At 33.8% G+C, this 16,656-nt stretch overlaps 1 protein-coding gene across 1 annotated transcript in view; it reads left to right on the top strand.

Moving 5' to 3' along the window:
- Nucleotides 1–14,402, top strand: part of TMEM38B (transmembrane protein 38B) — a 59,149-nt gene extending 44,747 nt beyond the window's left edge. Inside the window, exon 6 of the mRNA XM_017527738.2 lies at nucleotides 12,475–14,402. Coding sequence (XP_017383227.1) covers nucleotides 12,475–12,690 — 216 coding nt within the window. The 3' untranslated portion in view covers nucleotides 12,691–14,402. The remainder of the gene's footprint in view (nucleotides 1–12,474) is intronic.
- Nucleotides 14,403–16,656: the final 2,254 nt, after the last annotated feature.

Here is a 16,656-nt window from a genome sequence, read left to right as displayed (position 1 = left end):
TGTAATCCCAGCTACTCAGGAGGCTGAGGCAGGAGAATTGCCTGAACCCAGGAGGCGGAGGTTGCGGTGAGCCGAGATCGCGCCATTGCACTCCAGCCTGGGTAACAAGAGCGAAATTCCGTCTCAGAAAAAAAAAAAAAAAAAGAGACTCATCTTCTGAGCAAAGACACACATAGGCTTAAAATAAAGGGATGGAGGAAAATTTGCCAAGCAAATGGAAAACAGAGGAAAGCAGGTTTGCAGTCCTAGTTTCAGACAAAACAGACTTTAAAACCAACAAAGATCAAAAAAGACAAAGAAGGGCATTACTCAGTGGTAAAGGGTTAATTCAACTAGAAGAGCTAACTATTCTAAATATTTATGAACTCAATAAAGGAGCACCCAGATTCATAAAGCGAGTTCTTAGAGAACTACAAAGAGACCTAGACTCCCACACAATAATAGTAGGAGACTTTAACACCTCACTGACAATATTAGACCAATCGTTGAGACAGAAAATTAACAGATATTCAGGACTTGACCTCAGATCTGGATCCAGCAGACCTGATATCTACAGAACTCTTCACTCAAAAACAACAGAATATGGATTTTTCTCATTGCTGCACAGCACTTAATATAAAACTGACCACATAATTGGAAGTAAGACACTCCTCAGCAAATGTAAAAGTACTGAAATAATAACGAACAGTCTCTTAGACCACAGCAAAATCAAATTAGAACTCAAGATTAAGAAATGCACTCAAAACCAGACAACTACATGGAAATTGAACAGCCTGCTCCTGAATGACTCTTGGGTAAATCATGAAATTAAGGCAGAAATCAAGAAGTTCTTTGAAACTAAGGAGAACAAAGAGACAGCATACCAGAATCTCTGGGATGCAGCTAAAGCAGTGTTAAAATTTATAGCACTATAATAGGGAAATTTATAGCACTAAATGCCCACATGAAAAGAACTAGAGAACCAAGAGCAAACCCCAAAGCTAGCAGAAGACAAATAATCAAGATCAGAGCTAAACTGAAGGAGATAGACACATCAAAAATCCTTCAAAAAAAATTAATGAATCCATGAGCTGGTTTTTGGAAAACATTTATAGACTGCTAGCTAAACTAATAAAGAAAAACAGAAGAATCAAACACAATCAGAAATGATAAGGGGGTGTCACCACTGACCCCACAGAAATATGAACAACCACACCTATACTATAGAGAATACTATACTATATACTATAAACAGAGATTACTATAAACCCCTCTATGCAAATGAACTAGGAAATCCAGAAGAAATGGATAAATTTCTGGACACACACACCCTCACAAGACTGAATCAGGAAGAAGTTGAAACCCGAAATAGACCAGTAATGAGTTCTTAAATTGAGACAGTAATAAATAGCCTACCAACCAAAAAAAGCCCAGGACCACATGGATTCACATGAACATTCTTATCTTTTTCTTGATCCTGTGGAGAAAGTATTTTGTATTTCACTATTAAGTATAATGTTGGCTATGGGTCTTTTCTGGATGCCTTTTAGCAGAGTAGGAAGTTAGTTCCCTTCTACTTCTAGTTCGCAGAATGGGTGAGAGCTGTATTATTTTTGAGCTTCTAAAACTTTATAAAGAAAATGAATGTGTATTGTGGATTTGGTAAGAATAAATAGCACTGGCATCTTACATTTTCTTCAGTTATAGGAACAGTTTTTGTTCATGGCCTAATTTGTGGAATAAAAATGATAATTTTTCTTACAATTGTTGCTGGATATAAAGTTCTGTATTTTAACATCCAAACTTAAACACCATACTGCAATGTAATAATAATAAAGTTATTTAAAAATAGGAAAACATACAGTGTTGAACTTCTTTTAAAATATTTCTCAACATTGTCCCAATTAGAAAGTATATCCACCAGTTTCTATATAGAATATTCATTAACTCATTCATTTAACCAAATCCCATTTAGATTTTACTGATAATATATTTGATAATTTTAATCATCGTGATTTTATTTTTTAAATTTTATTTTAGTAGTTTTTGGGGAACAGGTGTTTTTTGGTTACATGGATAAGTTCTTTAGCGGTAATTTCTGAGATTTTGGTACACCTGTCACCTGAGCAGTGTATATTGTACCCAATGTGTAGTCTTTTGTCTTTCACCCGCTCCTGCTCTTCCCCCAGGCTCCTCAGAGTCCATTATATCATTATTATGCCTTTGCATCCTCACAGCTTAGCTTCCACTTATAAGTGAGAACATACAATATTTGGTTTTTCATTCCTGAGTTACTTCAGTTAGAATAATGGTCTTCAACTTCATCCAGGTTGCTACTGATGCCATTATTTTGTTCCTTTTTATGACTGATTAGTATTCCGTGGTGTATATATACCACATTTTCTTTATCCACTTCTTGGTTGATGGGCATTCAGGCTGGTTCCATATTTTTGCAATTGCTAATTGTGCTGCTATAGACATGAGTTTGCAAATGTGTTTTTCATATAATGACTCCTTTTCCTCTATGGAGATAACCAGTTGTGGGATTATTGGATCAAATGGTAGTTCTACTTTTAGTTCTTTAAAGAATCTTCATACTGTTTTCCATAGTAGTTGTACTAGTTTATATTCCCACCAGCAGGGTTAAAGTGTTCCCTTTTAAACCACTCTACACCAATATTTTAAAAATATTTAAAAATAAAAATGGTTTGAAAAAGGATTGAGAAATATGGATTATTTATTGGCTGCTCAGTATAAGGAGTAATTGTGAAATACAGCTATTGTGGAATAAAGCAGAAGGAATGGTAAAGAGTGACTAAAAGTGAAAGAGGCTGTTGGGTTTTGAAATTAAGAGATATATGGTGACCTTGGTAAAAGCAATTTCAGTGGACTGGTAAGGGATAGAAAAATGATTGTAATTCATTGAGGTGAATAAAAAAGTGAAGATGAAGAGTATAAACTATTTTAAAGGGATTTGGAGGGAGTGTAAACAGGAATAAAACTTGGGAGAGCAGTTTGGCAATATCTGAGAAGGTTGAAGATTCATATATTTGTGACCTGTTAACTCCATTTTTAGGTATAACCAACAGCAGTGTTTCCAAGGTATGGTACAGGGCCCAACTTTATCAGGATCACTTTAAAAAAATGTTTTAGCAAAGTAGCATTTAGTATTTATTTATGAAATTGTTAGAAGTGAACTCCTTGAAAATGTTTTAAAAATCAACTTTTATGCATATTAAACTATATTCATGGATAATAAAGTACATTCAGTCTGGGAGTACATTTTGATGAGTTTTGACAAATTTGTACATCTGTGTAACCACTACTACAGTCAAGGTATGAAACATTTCTATCACTTCAGAACATCCCCTTGTACCTTACTCTAGTAAATCCCAGCCACTACCCATAGCCCCAGTGTACCATTTATCTACTTTCTATCACTACAGATTAGACTTGTCTTTTCTGTAGTTTTATATTGTCATATAGTATGTACTCATTTTGTTTTTGAGATGTACCCATGTAATTGCATATTCCTAAGTAGTATTAGGTACCGCGATTTGTTTATACAGTTATCTGTTGATGGATTTTGGTGTATTTCCAGCTTTTGATTATTTGAAAAAGGTTGTTATAAATAAAGCTGCTATGAATATGTGTACATACATGTCTATACGTAGACATGTATTTTCATTTCACTTAATACCTAGGAGTAGAATTGCTGGGTCATATGAAAAGCATATGTTTAACTTTTAGAAACTGCCACACTATTTTTCAAAACGGTTGTATCATTTTACATTTCTACCAGCAATGTATGAGAGTTCTAATTGTCCTAGATCCTTGCTAATTATTTGGTATTATCAGTCATTTTAATTTTAGCATTTTATAGGTATAAAGTGGTATCGTATTGTAGTTTTATTTTGCATTTCTCTGATGGCTAGAGACTTGAGCATCTTTTCATGTGTTTACTGGCCATTCATATGTCGTCTTTTGAACAATGTTTAAATACTTTGTCCATTAAAATTGTATTATTATTGAGTTGTAACAGTTCTCTATATATTCAGAATGTCAATTTTAGGTGAGACACATGTATTGCAAATAATTTTCTCCCAGTTTATGCTGTTCTTTTTTATTTCTTTAATGTCTTTAGAAGAGCTAAAGTTTTAAATTTTGATGTTCACTTTACTAGATTTTCCTCTTACGGCCCTTCTTTTTGTGTCCTATTTAAGAAATTCTTTTATTCCTCAAGGTTTTGAAGAGTTTTCACCTGTTTCTTCTAAAAGTTTAATTATTTTTGCTTTTACTTTTAGAGTCTGTGAACCATTTCAAATTAAGTTTTACGAGTCCTGTGAGGTAAAGGTCAGTTTTTTTTCCCCATATGAATATGAAGTTGTTACAACACGGTTTGTTGAAAAGACAGTTCTTTCCCTCATTGAATGATCTTGCCACCTTTGTTGAAAATCAGTTGGCTTGACCTATGTGGGTCCATTTCTGGACTATATTCTGTTCGATTGATTTATATGTCTATTTCTAGCCAATACTAAACTGTCTTAATTACCATAACTTTAGAGTAAGTCTTAAAATCAAGTAGTACAGTTTCTTCAACTTTATTCTTTTAAAAATATTTCTCAGGATAGTTTAGATCTTTTATATTTGTAAGTAACTTTTATGACTAAGTTGTTACTTTATAAGGAAAAAAAAAAAGCCTTCTGGAATTTTTTTGAGAGTGAACCTATAGATTAATTTGGGAAGAAATCACATCTTAAAAAGGTTTGGTCTGCTGGTCTCTGAACATGGTATGTTTATCCATTTATTCAGGCCTTCTTTAAATTTTTGGAGTACTATTTTGTGTTTTTTATTGTTTTGTATGTGTCTTGCTTAATTTAAATTTATCCTGAAGTAGTTCATATTTTTGGATACCTTTAGAAATAGTAGTTTTTCAAATTTCAATTTGGAATTTTATGTTGCTTGTATTTAAATATATAGTTAATTCTTACACATTGTTCTTGTATACTGTGACCTTGCTAAATTGGCCTGTTGGTTCTGGTAGCTTTTGTGTGGATTTCTTAGCATTGTCTATATACATGGTCTTATCTATGTTAAAGAGGGTTTTACTTTTTCCTTTTCAATCTGGGTGCTATTTTTTTTCTTGCCTTATTATATTGGCTAGAATGTCTGTACAATGTTGAATCGAAATGGTGAGAGTAGTCATCTTTGTTTTGTTTGTGACCTTAGTGGAAAAACATTCAGCCTTTTACCTTAAATATGATGTTAGCTCTTAAGCATCTTGTAGATGTCCTTTATGTGGTTGAGGACGTTCTCTTTTATTTCTATTTTGCTGGCATTGTTTATCATGAATGGGTGTGGAATTTTATCACATGCTTTGTTCTGTATCAGTTAAAATAATCAAAGGAGTTTTATCCTATATTCTATTAATATAGTGGATTACATTGATTGATTCTTAAAATATACATAAATCTTTCGTTCCTGTGATAAACCCCATTTAGTCATGATGTGGTATCCCTTTTGCATATTACTGAATCCAATTTTTAAAATTTTTCTAATATTATTTTTTCCTGTGTGTTAGTGGATACTGGTTTGTAATTTCCTTTGTAATTTTTTTTCTCTTTTTTGTATTAACATAAAACTGGGCTCATTAAATAAATTGAAAAGAATTTCTCTGTTCTTTGAGTTTATGTAGGTTTGATGTTATTTATTGGTAAATGTTTGATAGATTCATTAATGAAGTCATTTGGGCCTAGAATTGTCTTTAAAAGAAATAATGATTTCTTACATAGATAGAGGGCTATGCAGATTTTTAAGTTTACTTGTGTCTGTTTTGCTAAGTTGTAATTTTTAAGGAATTTGCGATTTTACTTAAGTTTTTTATTGTTGGCATGAAATTGTTCATAGTAGTTTTTTGCTATCCCTTTAATGTCTGTAGAAGTTGTGGTAATGCCTCCACTTTCATTTCTGATATTGGTAATCTGTATTTTCTTTTTCTGTCTTTTAAAATCACTCTGCCTAGAGGTTTGTCAATTTCATTGATTTATTTCAAAGATCCAGCTTTTGGTTTCATTGGTTTTTCTGTTTTAGATTTCATTAATTTCAGGTCTTTATTATATCCTTCCTTCTGTTTACTTTGGGGTTTACTTGGTTCTTCTTTTACTATAAAGAAAAGATTGATAAGTTTGACTCCATAAATTGTTTTTTAAAGTTGCTTGGCAAAGCCAGTGTGGAAAAAGTCAAAATAGCTATCAAACTGTGATAAAATACTTACAACATATATCAGAGGGCTGGTATGCCTGATATATAACAACCTCTTAAAAATTAAAGGATAAAGGACCAAGTCTCCTGGAAAAATTAAAAGAAAGTTATTAACAAAAATTTGCACAGAAAAGATTGGGAAATATTCCTCAAACATTAAAAAATATGAAACTCATACTTGAGAAATGTTAATTAAAATAACACTGAGATACCATTTACATCAAACTGGCACAAAATTTAGAATTTTTATTTTATTATTGAGACAGGGTCTCGCTCTGTCGCTCAGGCTGGAGTGCAGTGGCATTATCATGGCTCACTGCAGCTTTGACTTCCCAGGCTCAATCTTCCCACTTCAGCCTCCTGAGTAGTTGGGATTACAGGTGTGTGCCACCATGCCTGGCTAATTTTTGCATTTTTTTGTAGAGACAGGGTTTCACTATGTTGCCTAGGCTGGTCTTGAACTTGGACTCAAGCAATCTTCCCACAAACTGTAAAACTTTAAAAGTCTGGCTACCCATTCTATTGATGATGCTGTGGAGAATCAGGCACTCCTGCAAATGTTCTTTTTCAGTGTTTTCTGGATGTCATCCATGTTTGTGTTTTTTCAATATATTTTTAGCTATTCTTGTATATTGATATGAACTTTAATAGCAATTTGTCTAGCTCTGTAAAAAACCGTGTTGGTATTTTTATTGCAGTTATGTTAAATTTAGAAGCTAATTTAAGGAGGCAGTTATGCATAGGAAGGAAAGCATGGAAAAAGGAGTGAGGACTGAGCCATGAAATTCTCTAATATTTAGAGAAGGGAAATCTAGAATGGGAAACAAAAAAGGAGTGGTTGATGAGGGTTTTAAGGAGGAGGAGATAGTTGTAAGGAGCATAGATGTGTGGAATAATGATGAGAAGTATCTTCAGGTAATGTATTGTTTAATACATGAATGAGGGACAGTATTCTTAGGCCCTTTTGGGGATATAAATGACCATATAAACATTGAATAAGGTATAATATATACATTTTATTCATCGATGCATTGAATAAGATGTAATATATTGTTAAATACATGAATGAGGAACACTGTTCTTAGGTGCTTTGGGGGATATAAATGATTATATAAACATTGAATAAGACCCAAATCCTGTCCTATTATTGTCTAAAAAGGAATGAGACATGTTAACTTTTTAAACTTTATGAGAAGTACTAAGTTTGCTGTATTCATCATTGCATCCTTAGCATTGAGTCTAGTGTATATAGTTGATTTTTAATATATATATTTGTTGACTGACTAATAAATGACCAATATGCTCTTTCACAGGTCATTTTAATTATTCCACACTTAAAGATATACACCAGAAAAGAACAATTCATTCACCTATTTTTTTTTTTTACAGTTTGTAAAAGTGTAAATCCTATGATTTTAATTTATTTGAATCATTCATGTTAATAATTAGCCATGTCTGAAGGAATGGCATAATCTATGGAGAAAGCATAGAGTGATCAGAAAACCTAGTTGAATGTGCCATGTGCTGTTAGGGATTCATTTTAGGGCCAAATGACTTTCATTGGAAGACACTGATAAGGGTTTAATGGAACAGACACGAGTTACACTGCAAAGGATTATTTGAATTTGGGCAGGTGGAGACAGGAAGAAGTATGTTCTGGATGAAGGGAGAGGTTAATTATGCAAATTTGCTTATATAGATATTCTGCAGTTTTCCTTGAATTATTGCTATGAGAAAGATGTAACATTTATTAATTCAGTGTATTCTCAATGCTGGGCTCTATAGAGAATATCAAAGTAGATATAAGTACCATTTGTACTTATACTGAGTGTCACATTTTACTGGACATTTTGAAATGATGTAACGAGATACTATATAAAGAATATAGCAGAGCTTTAAACAATTTCTTTACCTGAATTAATTTATATTTTAGGATATGTTGAAAATACCAAAATATTTTTGGGGCTTCTATTTTCTTTTGTTTCTTCTCCTCTTAAAGTAAGAGACCATGAAGCCAAATGCTATTTAATTTAGGTAATATGCTTTTTCTATTAATAGTTTGCTAAATAAGGAGACAGTTATATTTTATTTGTAAAAGAATAATGATTTATTATATTTGTCATAATTATATTTGGCACCATGTTAAATCAAGGTCTGATAAGAGATGGAATTCACAGAAGTTTGTCCTTGAACCTCATATGTCTATTTCAGCAGTAATTTCTTTTTAAATTTATTTTATTTTATTTTTTAAATTTTACTTTAAGTTCTGGGGTACATGTGCAGGTCATGCAGGATTGTTGCATAGGTGCATACTATATCCAGCATTTCTCCCATGTTATCACTCCCCACCCTTCCCACCCCCCACTGTCCCTCCCCTACCCCCCCAATGCCCCCAGTGTGTGCTGCTCTTCTCCCTGAGTCCACGTGCTCTCATTGTTCAACGCCCACCTATGAGTGAGAACATGCAGTGTTTGATTTTTTGTTCTTGTGTCAGTTTGCTGAGAATGATGGTTTCCAGATTCATCCAAGTCCTTACAAAGAACACGAACTCATCGTTTTTTTATGGCTGCATAGTATACCATGGTGTGTATATGCCACATTTTCTTTGTCCAGTCTATCATTGATGGGCATTTGGGTTGGTTCCAGGTCTTTCTTTGATGTTGTGAACAGGACTGCAATGTACATACGTGTGCATGTGTCTTTATAGTAGAACAATTATAGTTCTTTGGGTATATATATCCAGTAATGGGATTGCTGGGTCAAATGGAATTTCTATTTCTAGATCCTTGACAAATCACCACACTGTCTTCCACAATGGTTGAACTAATTTACACTCCCAGCAACTGTGTAAGAGTGTTCCTATTTCTCCACACCCTGTCCAGCATCTGTTGTCTCCAGACTTTTTTAATGATCTCCATTCTAACTGGCATGAGATAGTATCTCAATGTGGTTTTGATTTCCATTTCTCTAATGACCAGTGATGATGAACATTTTTTCATGCTTGTTGGCCTCATATATGTCTTCTTTTGTAAGTGTCTGTTCATATCCTTCACCCACTTTTGAATGGGGTTGTTTGTTTTTTTCTTGTATATCTGTTTTAGTTCTTTGTAGATTCTGGATATTAGCCCTTTGTCAGATGGGTAAACTGCAAAAATTTTTTCCCATTCTGTTGGTTGCCAGTTCGCTCTAATGATGGTTTCTTTTACTGTACAGTAGCTCTGAATTTTAATTAGATCCCATTTGTCTATTTTGGCTTTTGTTGCCATTCCTTTTGGTGTTTTAGTCATGAAGTCCTTGCCTATGCCTGTGTCCTGGATGGTTTTACCTATGTTTTCTTCTAGTGTTTTTATGGTGTTAGATTTTATGTTTAAATCTTTAATCCATCTGGAGTTAATTTTAGTGTAAGGTGACAGGAAGGGGTCCAGTTTCTGCTTTCTTCACATTGCTAGCCAGTTTTCCCAACACCATTTATTAAACAGGGAATCCTTTCCCCATTGCTTGTTTTTGTCAGGTTTGTCAAAGATCAGTTGGTTGTAGATGTGTGGTGTTGCTTCTGAAGCCTCTGTTCTGTTCCATTGGTCTCTGTCTCTGTGTTGGTACCAGTACCATGCTGTTTTGATTACTGTAGCCTTGTAGTATCATTTGAAGCCTGGCAGTGTAATGCCTCTGGCTTTATTCTTTTTGCTTAGGACTGTCTTGGCTGTGCAGGCTCTCTTGTGATTCCATATGAAGTTTAAAGTGTTTTTTTCCAGTTCTGGCATTAATTTCTGATGTCAGCAATACTTCTCAACTGAGTGATGAGTCTTTTGGGAGTGGAGATTCTATTAAAACACTCAACTTTGAAAAATACTTACTATAGTTCATGTTCTCAGAAAATATTTTAAACCCTGGCACTCTTCTCTTTTGGATTTTGTAAAAAAAGACATTGCTGTTTTCCTGACAGTAGACTATTGTTTTTGGTTTGAATTCTGTTATCTTTTATTTGCAGTTCATTAAGTCAAGCTATGACTAAGATAATTGTGCTAGTGTATCTCATTGTAACTATTTATGCTAAGAAATAATATAAAAGTCCTTAGATCTTACCCAATAATGGCATAAACTTGGAGGTTAATGTTATATTTAGACTCCTTATTTTACATTCTCTCCAAGTGTGTATACTCATATTTATGCATTTACCTTTCACTTGTAAGATAAATGACTTCCAGATTTATATTCATTATTTAAATGTTCCCAGGAAACCTCTATTACTGCCCTTACTCTTCTTTATCTTTTGTAATTACTGATTTACTTGCCTGTCTCTGACCAGTCTGTAAGCTCCTTGAGGGCAGGAACTACATTCAACATCTTTTGGAAGACAGTTGTTAATGCATAAGCAGAATATTTTAGTCCTATTGATAGTATTAGATTTAGTGCTGTTCTATTTCAGTTTGCCCTTCTACAGCGTAACCCTTTAGGGATCTTATTTTAAGCCTGAAGTACATCCCTGGGCAGTTTCACCTTGGCTGACCTTGAACTCCAACTTATCTTCCCAATACCAAGCAGCTGGCTGCTGAATTGTCTGCTCAGCTATTTGGCCTCCCAGATATTGCTGTCTGCTAGGCTTTTGGATTCTCTTCCTTCTTATGTATGCAGAGTTTAGGGATTGGTAAATTCCTCCATGGTGAATTGTACAAATATTTGGGGACTCACTTCCATGTGGTTTCCTCCTCTTTGGGCTGTATTGACCTCAGGTCCCTACAGCTTTGGCTTTCTTACATTCCAACCTATGGCTCCTTATCCCACCTGAACTTCTGCTTTCTATTCCCCTGCGCTGCAAATTTAGGTACATATCCACAAGAAAAAGCAAGAGTGAATATGGAACTCACTTTATCTAGCTTCCTTTCTCTTGAATAGTAGCCCCATCAGGTTCTGCCTATTTCGGTTGTTTCCCAGTATCTTTTAGCAGTTACTTTGTATACTTCTGTCTTTTATTGATTTTGGTGAGAGACTGAGTCCTGATACAAGTTATGTAGTCATGACTGGCCTGAAGTCCATGGGCATGCATCTTTTAAAAATATATATATTTTTTAATTGAGGCCAGATTCACATAAAGTTAGCTGTTTTAAAATACACATTTCAGTGATGCTTAGTACTCTCGCAATGTGGTGTGTGAATGTGTTTTTATGTATGTAAATGATAGTACACTATAGCTCTTGTTTTGTGTCTCGTTTCCACCTAACAGTGTGTTCTAAGAATTTTTTGCTTTTTCTTTTCTAACTTGCATAGAATGCATTTAACTTACCTAGTCCTTGTGTGATGAACTTACGCTTTTCCTCCAACTCCCTACACTGTATTGCAGCTAGCAAGAATTTATTCTTGATACCATTTTCCCCAAGCCAGGTAGGTTATGTAGGGGTCTTCTTTGGAAATTTGATGCCCAAAATTTTTAGTTTGAGTCATTATCTGTGTTCTGAAGGGATTGAGTCTTGCGGAGATTCCTGTATTTTTTGGAGCTATTCTAGACTTGAAAATTTGGAGATTTATGTTGGCATCAGTCTAATTTCTTGGCTATATCTAAATATCTGTGAATACCACATTTTGCCAGATAAAGGAATGGGAGCACTCTCTACCCCTTGAGGTCTTGGCTCCTATATATAAAAATATATATGGAAAAATTTGGGTGATAGAGACTTTCTACATTCCTTTGGGAGTATTCTGCAATTCACTGACAGTCTGACTTTAGATGATGATAGTCAGTGTATTTAGTAATCAAACTGAAAATCTGGATATTGCAAACTTGTTTACTGCTTAATAGCTATGTGACTTTGGGCGAGTTATCTAACCTCTCAGAGCCTTGCTTCCACATCTCTATGATTAGGGTTATAATAGTGTAGTTGTTGGGTTAAAATTAAAGAGAATAACAATGTAAAGCAGTTATCTCAGTTCTGATACATGCTAAGTGCATAGTAATGTTGATATTTTATCTTATTTCCTTTGAATACTAAATGCATTTCTGTGAAAATGGTTATTTTGCTCATTTGTCATGCCAAAATATGGTACCTTCTATTATTTTTAATGAGTTGTGTTCTTTTCCATTAAGTATAAACTCATGGAGAACAGAGATTTTTACCAGAATCTAGCTTAGATTGCTTCTCCTGCAGATTACATTAAGAATGCATTTTACATTTTTTTCCCCTCTTTTGAGAAACAGAAAGCATTTGTACTTAAATTCAAAATTGAACTTTTTTTTCTCAGATAACCATGATGACTACACAGACTTCTACTATGACATTTGCTCCTTTTGAGGATACATTGAGTCGGATGTTGTTTGGCTGGCAGCAGCAGTTCTCATCATCTGAGAAGAAAAGTGAAGCAAAATCACCTTCCAATGGCACTGGTTCATTGGCCTCAAAGCCTAGTGCTGTTGCTTCAGATAATGTTAAAAAGAAACATACTAAGAAGAATGAATAAATTTACTTGATGAGCTCTACAAGGCCAAAAAAATTTTTTTTTCTTATCTACCTGTTAGATTGTGATAATATTTCTATGTACATGATGTGAAATGAAGACTATATATATGGAATGGAGGTGACAGAGAGAAAGAAATTCTTTGAGGGAGACTAACCCTTTCTGGATTGTAATTCTTGAGTGTTATGAGTGTATCATGTAAATATGTTTTTCTGGTAAAAAAGATTCTGTTGTGATTATTTGAATAGTTTTATATTAATAAAAGAAGGCAAATTTTTTTAAATGTTAGAAAAAGCAAACCTGTCATTGAAAAGTAACAAAAATTTTAAACTTTAAAAAAAGTAGGTATTTTTATATTTTTTAAATTTGAATCTATTTGAGCTTTAGTTCAGCAGAATTAAATTTTTACATTATCATTAAAATTGCTAGGTATGGAAAACAATTCCTATTTTATTTTGAACACTGAGAAGAGTAAACTTTTCCTAAAACTCTTTATATTATAAATGAAAATAAATTGCTAGTTTATATTTTAGATATAAACATTGTATTTTTTATTAATACATGCGTCAAATGGAAAATATCTGAAAATTTTTTTCCATATCAGATATTTTCTACTAGAAGTAATTTTACCACTTTTCATTGAGAACAGAGCATGAGTCTTAATCTGAAGTCTTTCTCATGCCCTTGTTTTTAAAAAAACTGTTTTTTCCAAAAAAAATCAAGGGTATAATTTTTAATAAATTGTTAATCCCATGTTTTGTAATTTTCATTTCATAAGCTTGGCTTATATTTTTCTCTCTCGTTAAAACACACTTGTTTTAATTGTAGGAGAAATTACTCTTCTCAACATTTCTCATGTTCTTCTTTCTAATCTTCATTGGTCTGAATATATTGGTAGTAGTTACTGTAATTATTCAACAAAAGTATCTCAATTCAAGAATTTTTCCAGTATGGCTTCTTTGTAGTGTCTACTGTTTTAGTTTTCTAGTTGAATGTCTCTGACAAGCTTTCATATAGTTTTATTTTTATCTACTGTACATGTGTTATTAATTTTATTTTAAAAGAAAACTAATCACCTTCACGTGGAAATGGTCTGAGAATTGTCCTCGGGCATTTGGTAGTAACTAGCTAACCAAGAAGAAACAGAGAAACCAGAACTTCATATGGCAGTCCATTCAGATGAAGAATGATGACATAAAATCTGGTTTTGTCTTAGCAAAATAAAAAAACAAGAAAAGATACTAAGTGATGTGAGATTTTCTTTATAATTTAAAAGTCCAGTGATAACATTAAAACTCTGTGACCTAGTTTAGTTTACCAAAACCATGAACCTACTACCTGTATCAGGTATTTTGTATGGCTTAGAAGTACTTAAGTCACATTTAAGTTAGAAGTTTTGTTGTTGTTAAGTTTTTAACAAATATAACACCAGCAGGTACTATACTTTTACTTGCTTAAAAAATGGGGAGAGGACACTTTTGATAGTTTTGGAATGCCTAAGAAGTTTATTCTTAATATTGTGACAGAAAGCATTAAATGTTTAAGAGTTCTATATGATATTTGGTACTCTTACAGTTAAAAACTTTTCAAAATTAATACTCTGTTACTTATTGACCGGTTTTGAAGTTTGGGTTTAACTATAGTTGAAATGGAAGGAAACTTGTTTTACACTTGTATTAAAGATAAATTTATTAAAGTAAGTTATTTAGCACCAATGGAGTATTACATTATTTTTTTGTTTCTTCTTTCATATTTTCCTTGAGGTAGGATTTCAGAAGTCATCTAGTGTTTTGACTAATATAGTATATATTGAGTGATTACTGTCCAGATGCATTGGTAGAAACTTTATTAATCTATGCAAGTATCTTATAACCCTCAATACAAGGTTCTTACGTAAAATCTGTACTGGAGAACATGACTTAGGCCTGAAACCCCCATCCTGAATCTGTTCAGATCACTTGGAGAGTCTTGACTTGGATTTACAAAGCAGGTTGTTAGACTCCTTACCCAAAGTGAAGTGTGAATAAGGCCTATAGACCTGCCTTACACAGCTAATCAGAGGTGGCACTGAGAAAGTCAAGACTTAATAGGTCTCCTTAAAAAAAACAAAAGGAGACAAGAAGCTGGCAAGACCATGGGCCAGCTTACCTCAGTGATCTCACCCTTAAGTAAAACGTGGCCAAATGAATTATCAAACTGATTTATCAGATTAGTCACTCTTCCTTACTGAGGGAGTGTCAAGTAAGGGCTGGAGAGAAACCAGATATGTGGAGTGAGTGGGTTTCTTTGGAAATGCCAGCCTCCCTGTGAGCAGAGACCCAAAGATAGAGAGATGAGAGAAGAAGGGAGACTCTGGTTAGTGTTTTTTTTCTTTTTCCTATTCCTTAAAGCCCAGGCAACTTTCGACGGAAATCTACTTCAAATCACAAGCTGATTACAATTGAGTGGAACATTTCATGTTGTAAATGGAATAATGTGTTCAGAATGCTCTCCCTTTCCCCCAGTAAAGCCCTTTATAGTGTTGGCCCCAGGTATAATTCACATCCTTGGTTTTTTTCATTCAGTTGTTTATTCAGCAAATATTGAGTGCTAGTTATGGGTCAATCATTATCCTAAACTCTGAAGATAACAGAAAATAATAAAAATGCTTGCTCCCTTGGAGTTTATATTCCAGTGGTGGACAGATAATAAACAGATGTATTCTTGTGATAATAAAAGTTATGAGTAAATATTAAGCAGGACATAAGGATAGACAGGGGAGTGGGAGTGTTTGTTAAAAGAGGACTGCCAGGCCTTTCTGTTAAAATTGCATTTTAGCAGAGACCTGAAGGATGTGAGGGAGCATGCCATGTAGACTTTGGATAAATGTAAGAGTTATGCTGATCCTTCATATACTTGATTTAAAGCATATATTCCCCCAAATTATTGAATTTATTTTTCTTATTAAGAATAATTTTACTCTGTAGTTTGTAACAGACATACTTCTTAAACAATTTATTTTTTACAATTTTTTTCTCGAGATAAGATTTACATACAATAAAATACACAAATAGTATACATATCATGCATTGTGAAAAATGCATATAACTTTATAACCTTAACTTCTACTTAGATATGTTACTAGCACTTCTGGAAGTTTCTTTCCAGTCAACTCCCTGCAACTGAATTTAACATGAGTCATGCAATATGTTCTCATTTGTGTAGGCTTCTTTAAAATTCAGCATAATGCTTTTGATATCATCTATCTTGTTGGCATTTATTAGTAGTTTATTCCTCTGTAATTGCTTACGAGTTCCATCTTATGGATATACCACAGTTTTTATCCTATTGATGCACATCAGTGATGTTTCTAGTTTAGAGTTTTCCAAATAAGCTACTCTGAAAATTTTTGTATAAATCTTTTGGTGAACATTTTGGTGAATGATTTCTGTTTCTTTGGGCATATACTCAGTAATGGGATTGCTGGATTGAATGGTAGTTCTGAGTTGTTCACGAAATCTCCAGACTGCTTTCCATGATGACTGAAGTTATATAAATTTTAACCAGCAGTGTATAAGCATTCCCTTTTCTCTGCAGCCTCACAAGCATCTGTGATTTTTAAAATTACTATTTTTTAAAACGTTCTTTATACTTTTAAGTTCTGGGGTACATGTGCAGAATGTGCAGGTTTGTTACATAGTTATATATGTGCCGTGGTGGTTTGCTTCATCCATCACCCCGTCATCTACATTAGGTATTTCTCCTAATGCTATCCCTCCGCTAGCTCCCCACCCCACAGCAGGCCCCAGTGTGTGATGATCCCCTCCCTGTGTCCATGTGTTCTCATTGTTCAACTCTCGCTTATGAGTGAGAACATGCAGTGTTGGTTTTCTGCTCTTGTGTCGGTTTGCTGAGAATGATGGTTTCCAGCTTCATCCATGTCCCTGCAAAGGACATGAACTCATTCTTTTTTTGGCTGTATAGTATGCC

Source organism: Cebus imitator, unplaced genomic scaffold, assembly GCF_001604975.1.
Source record: "Cebus imitator isolate Cc_AM_T3 unplaced genomic scaffold, Cebus_imitator-1.0 Scaffold51, whole genome shotgun sequence".
NCBI lineage: Eukaryota > Metazoa > Chordata > Mammalia > Primates > Cebidae > Cebus > Cebus imitator.
This window is presented reverse-complemented; position numbering and strand designations above follow the sequence as displayed.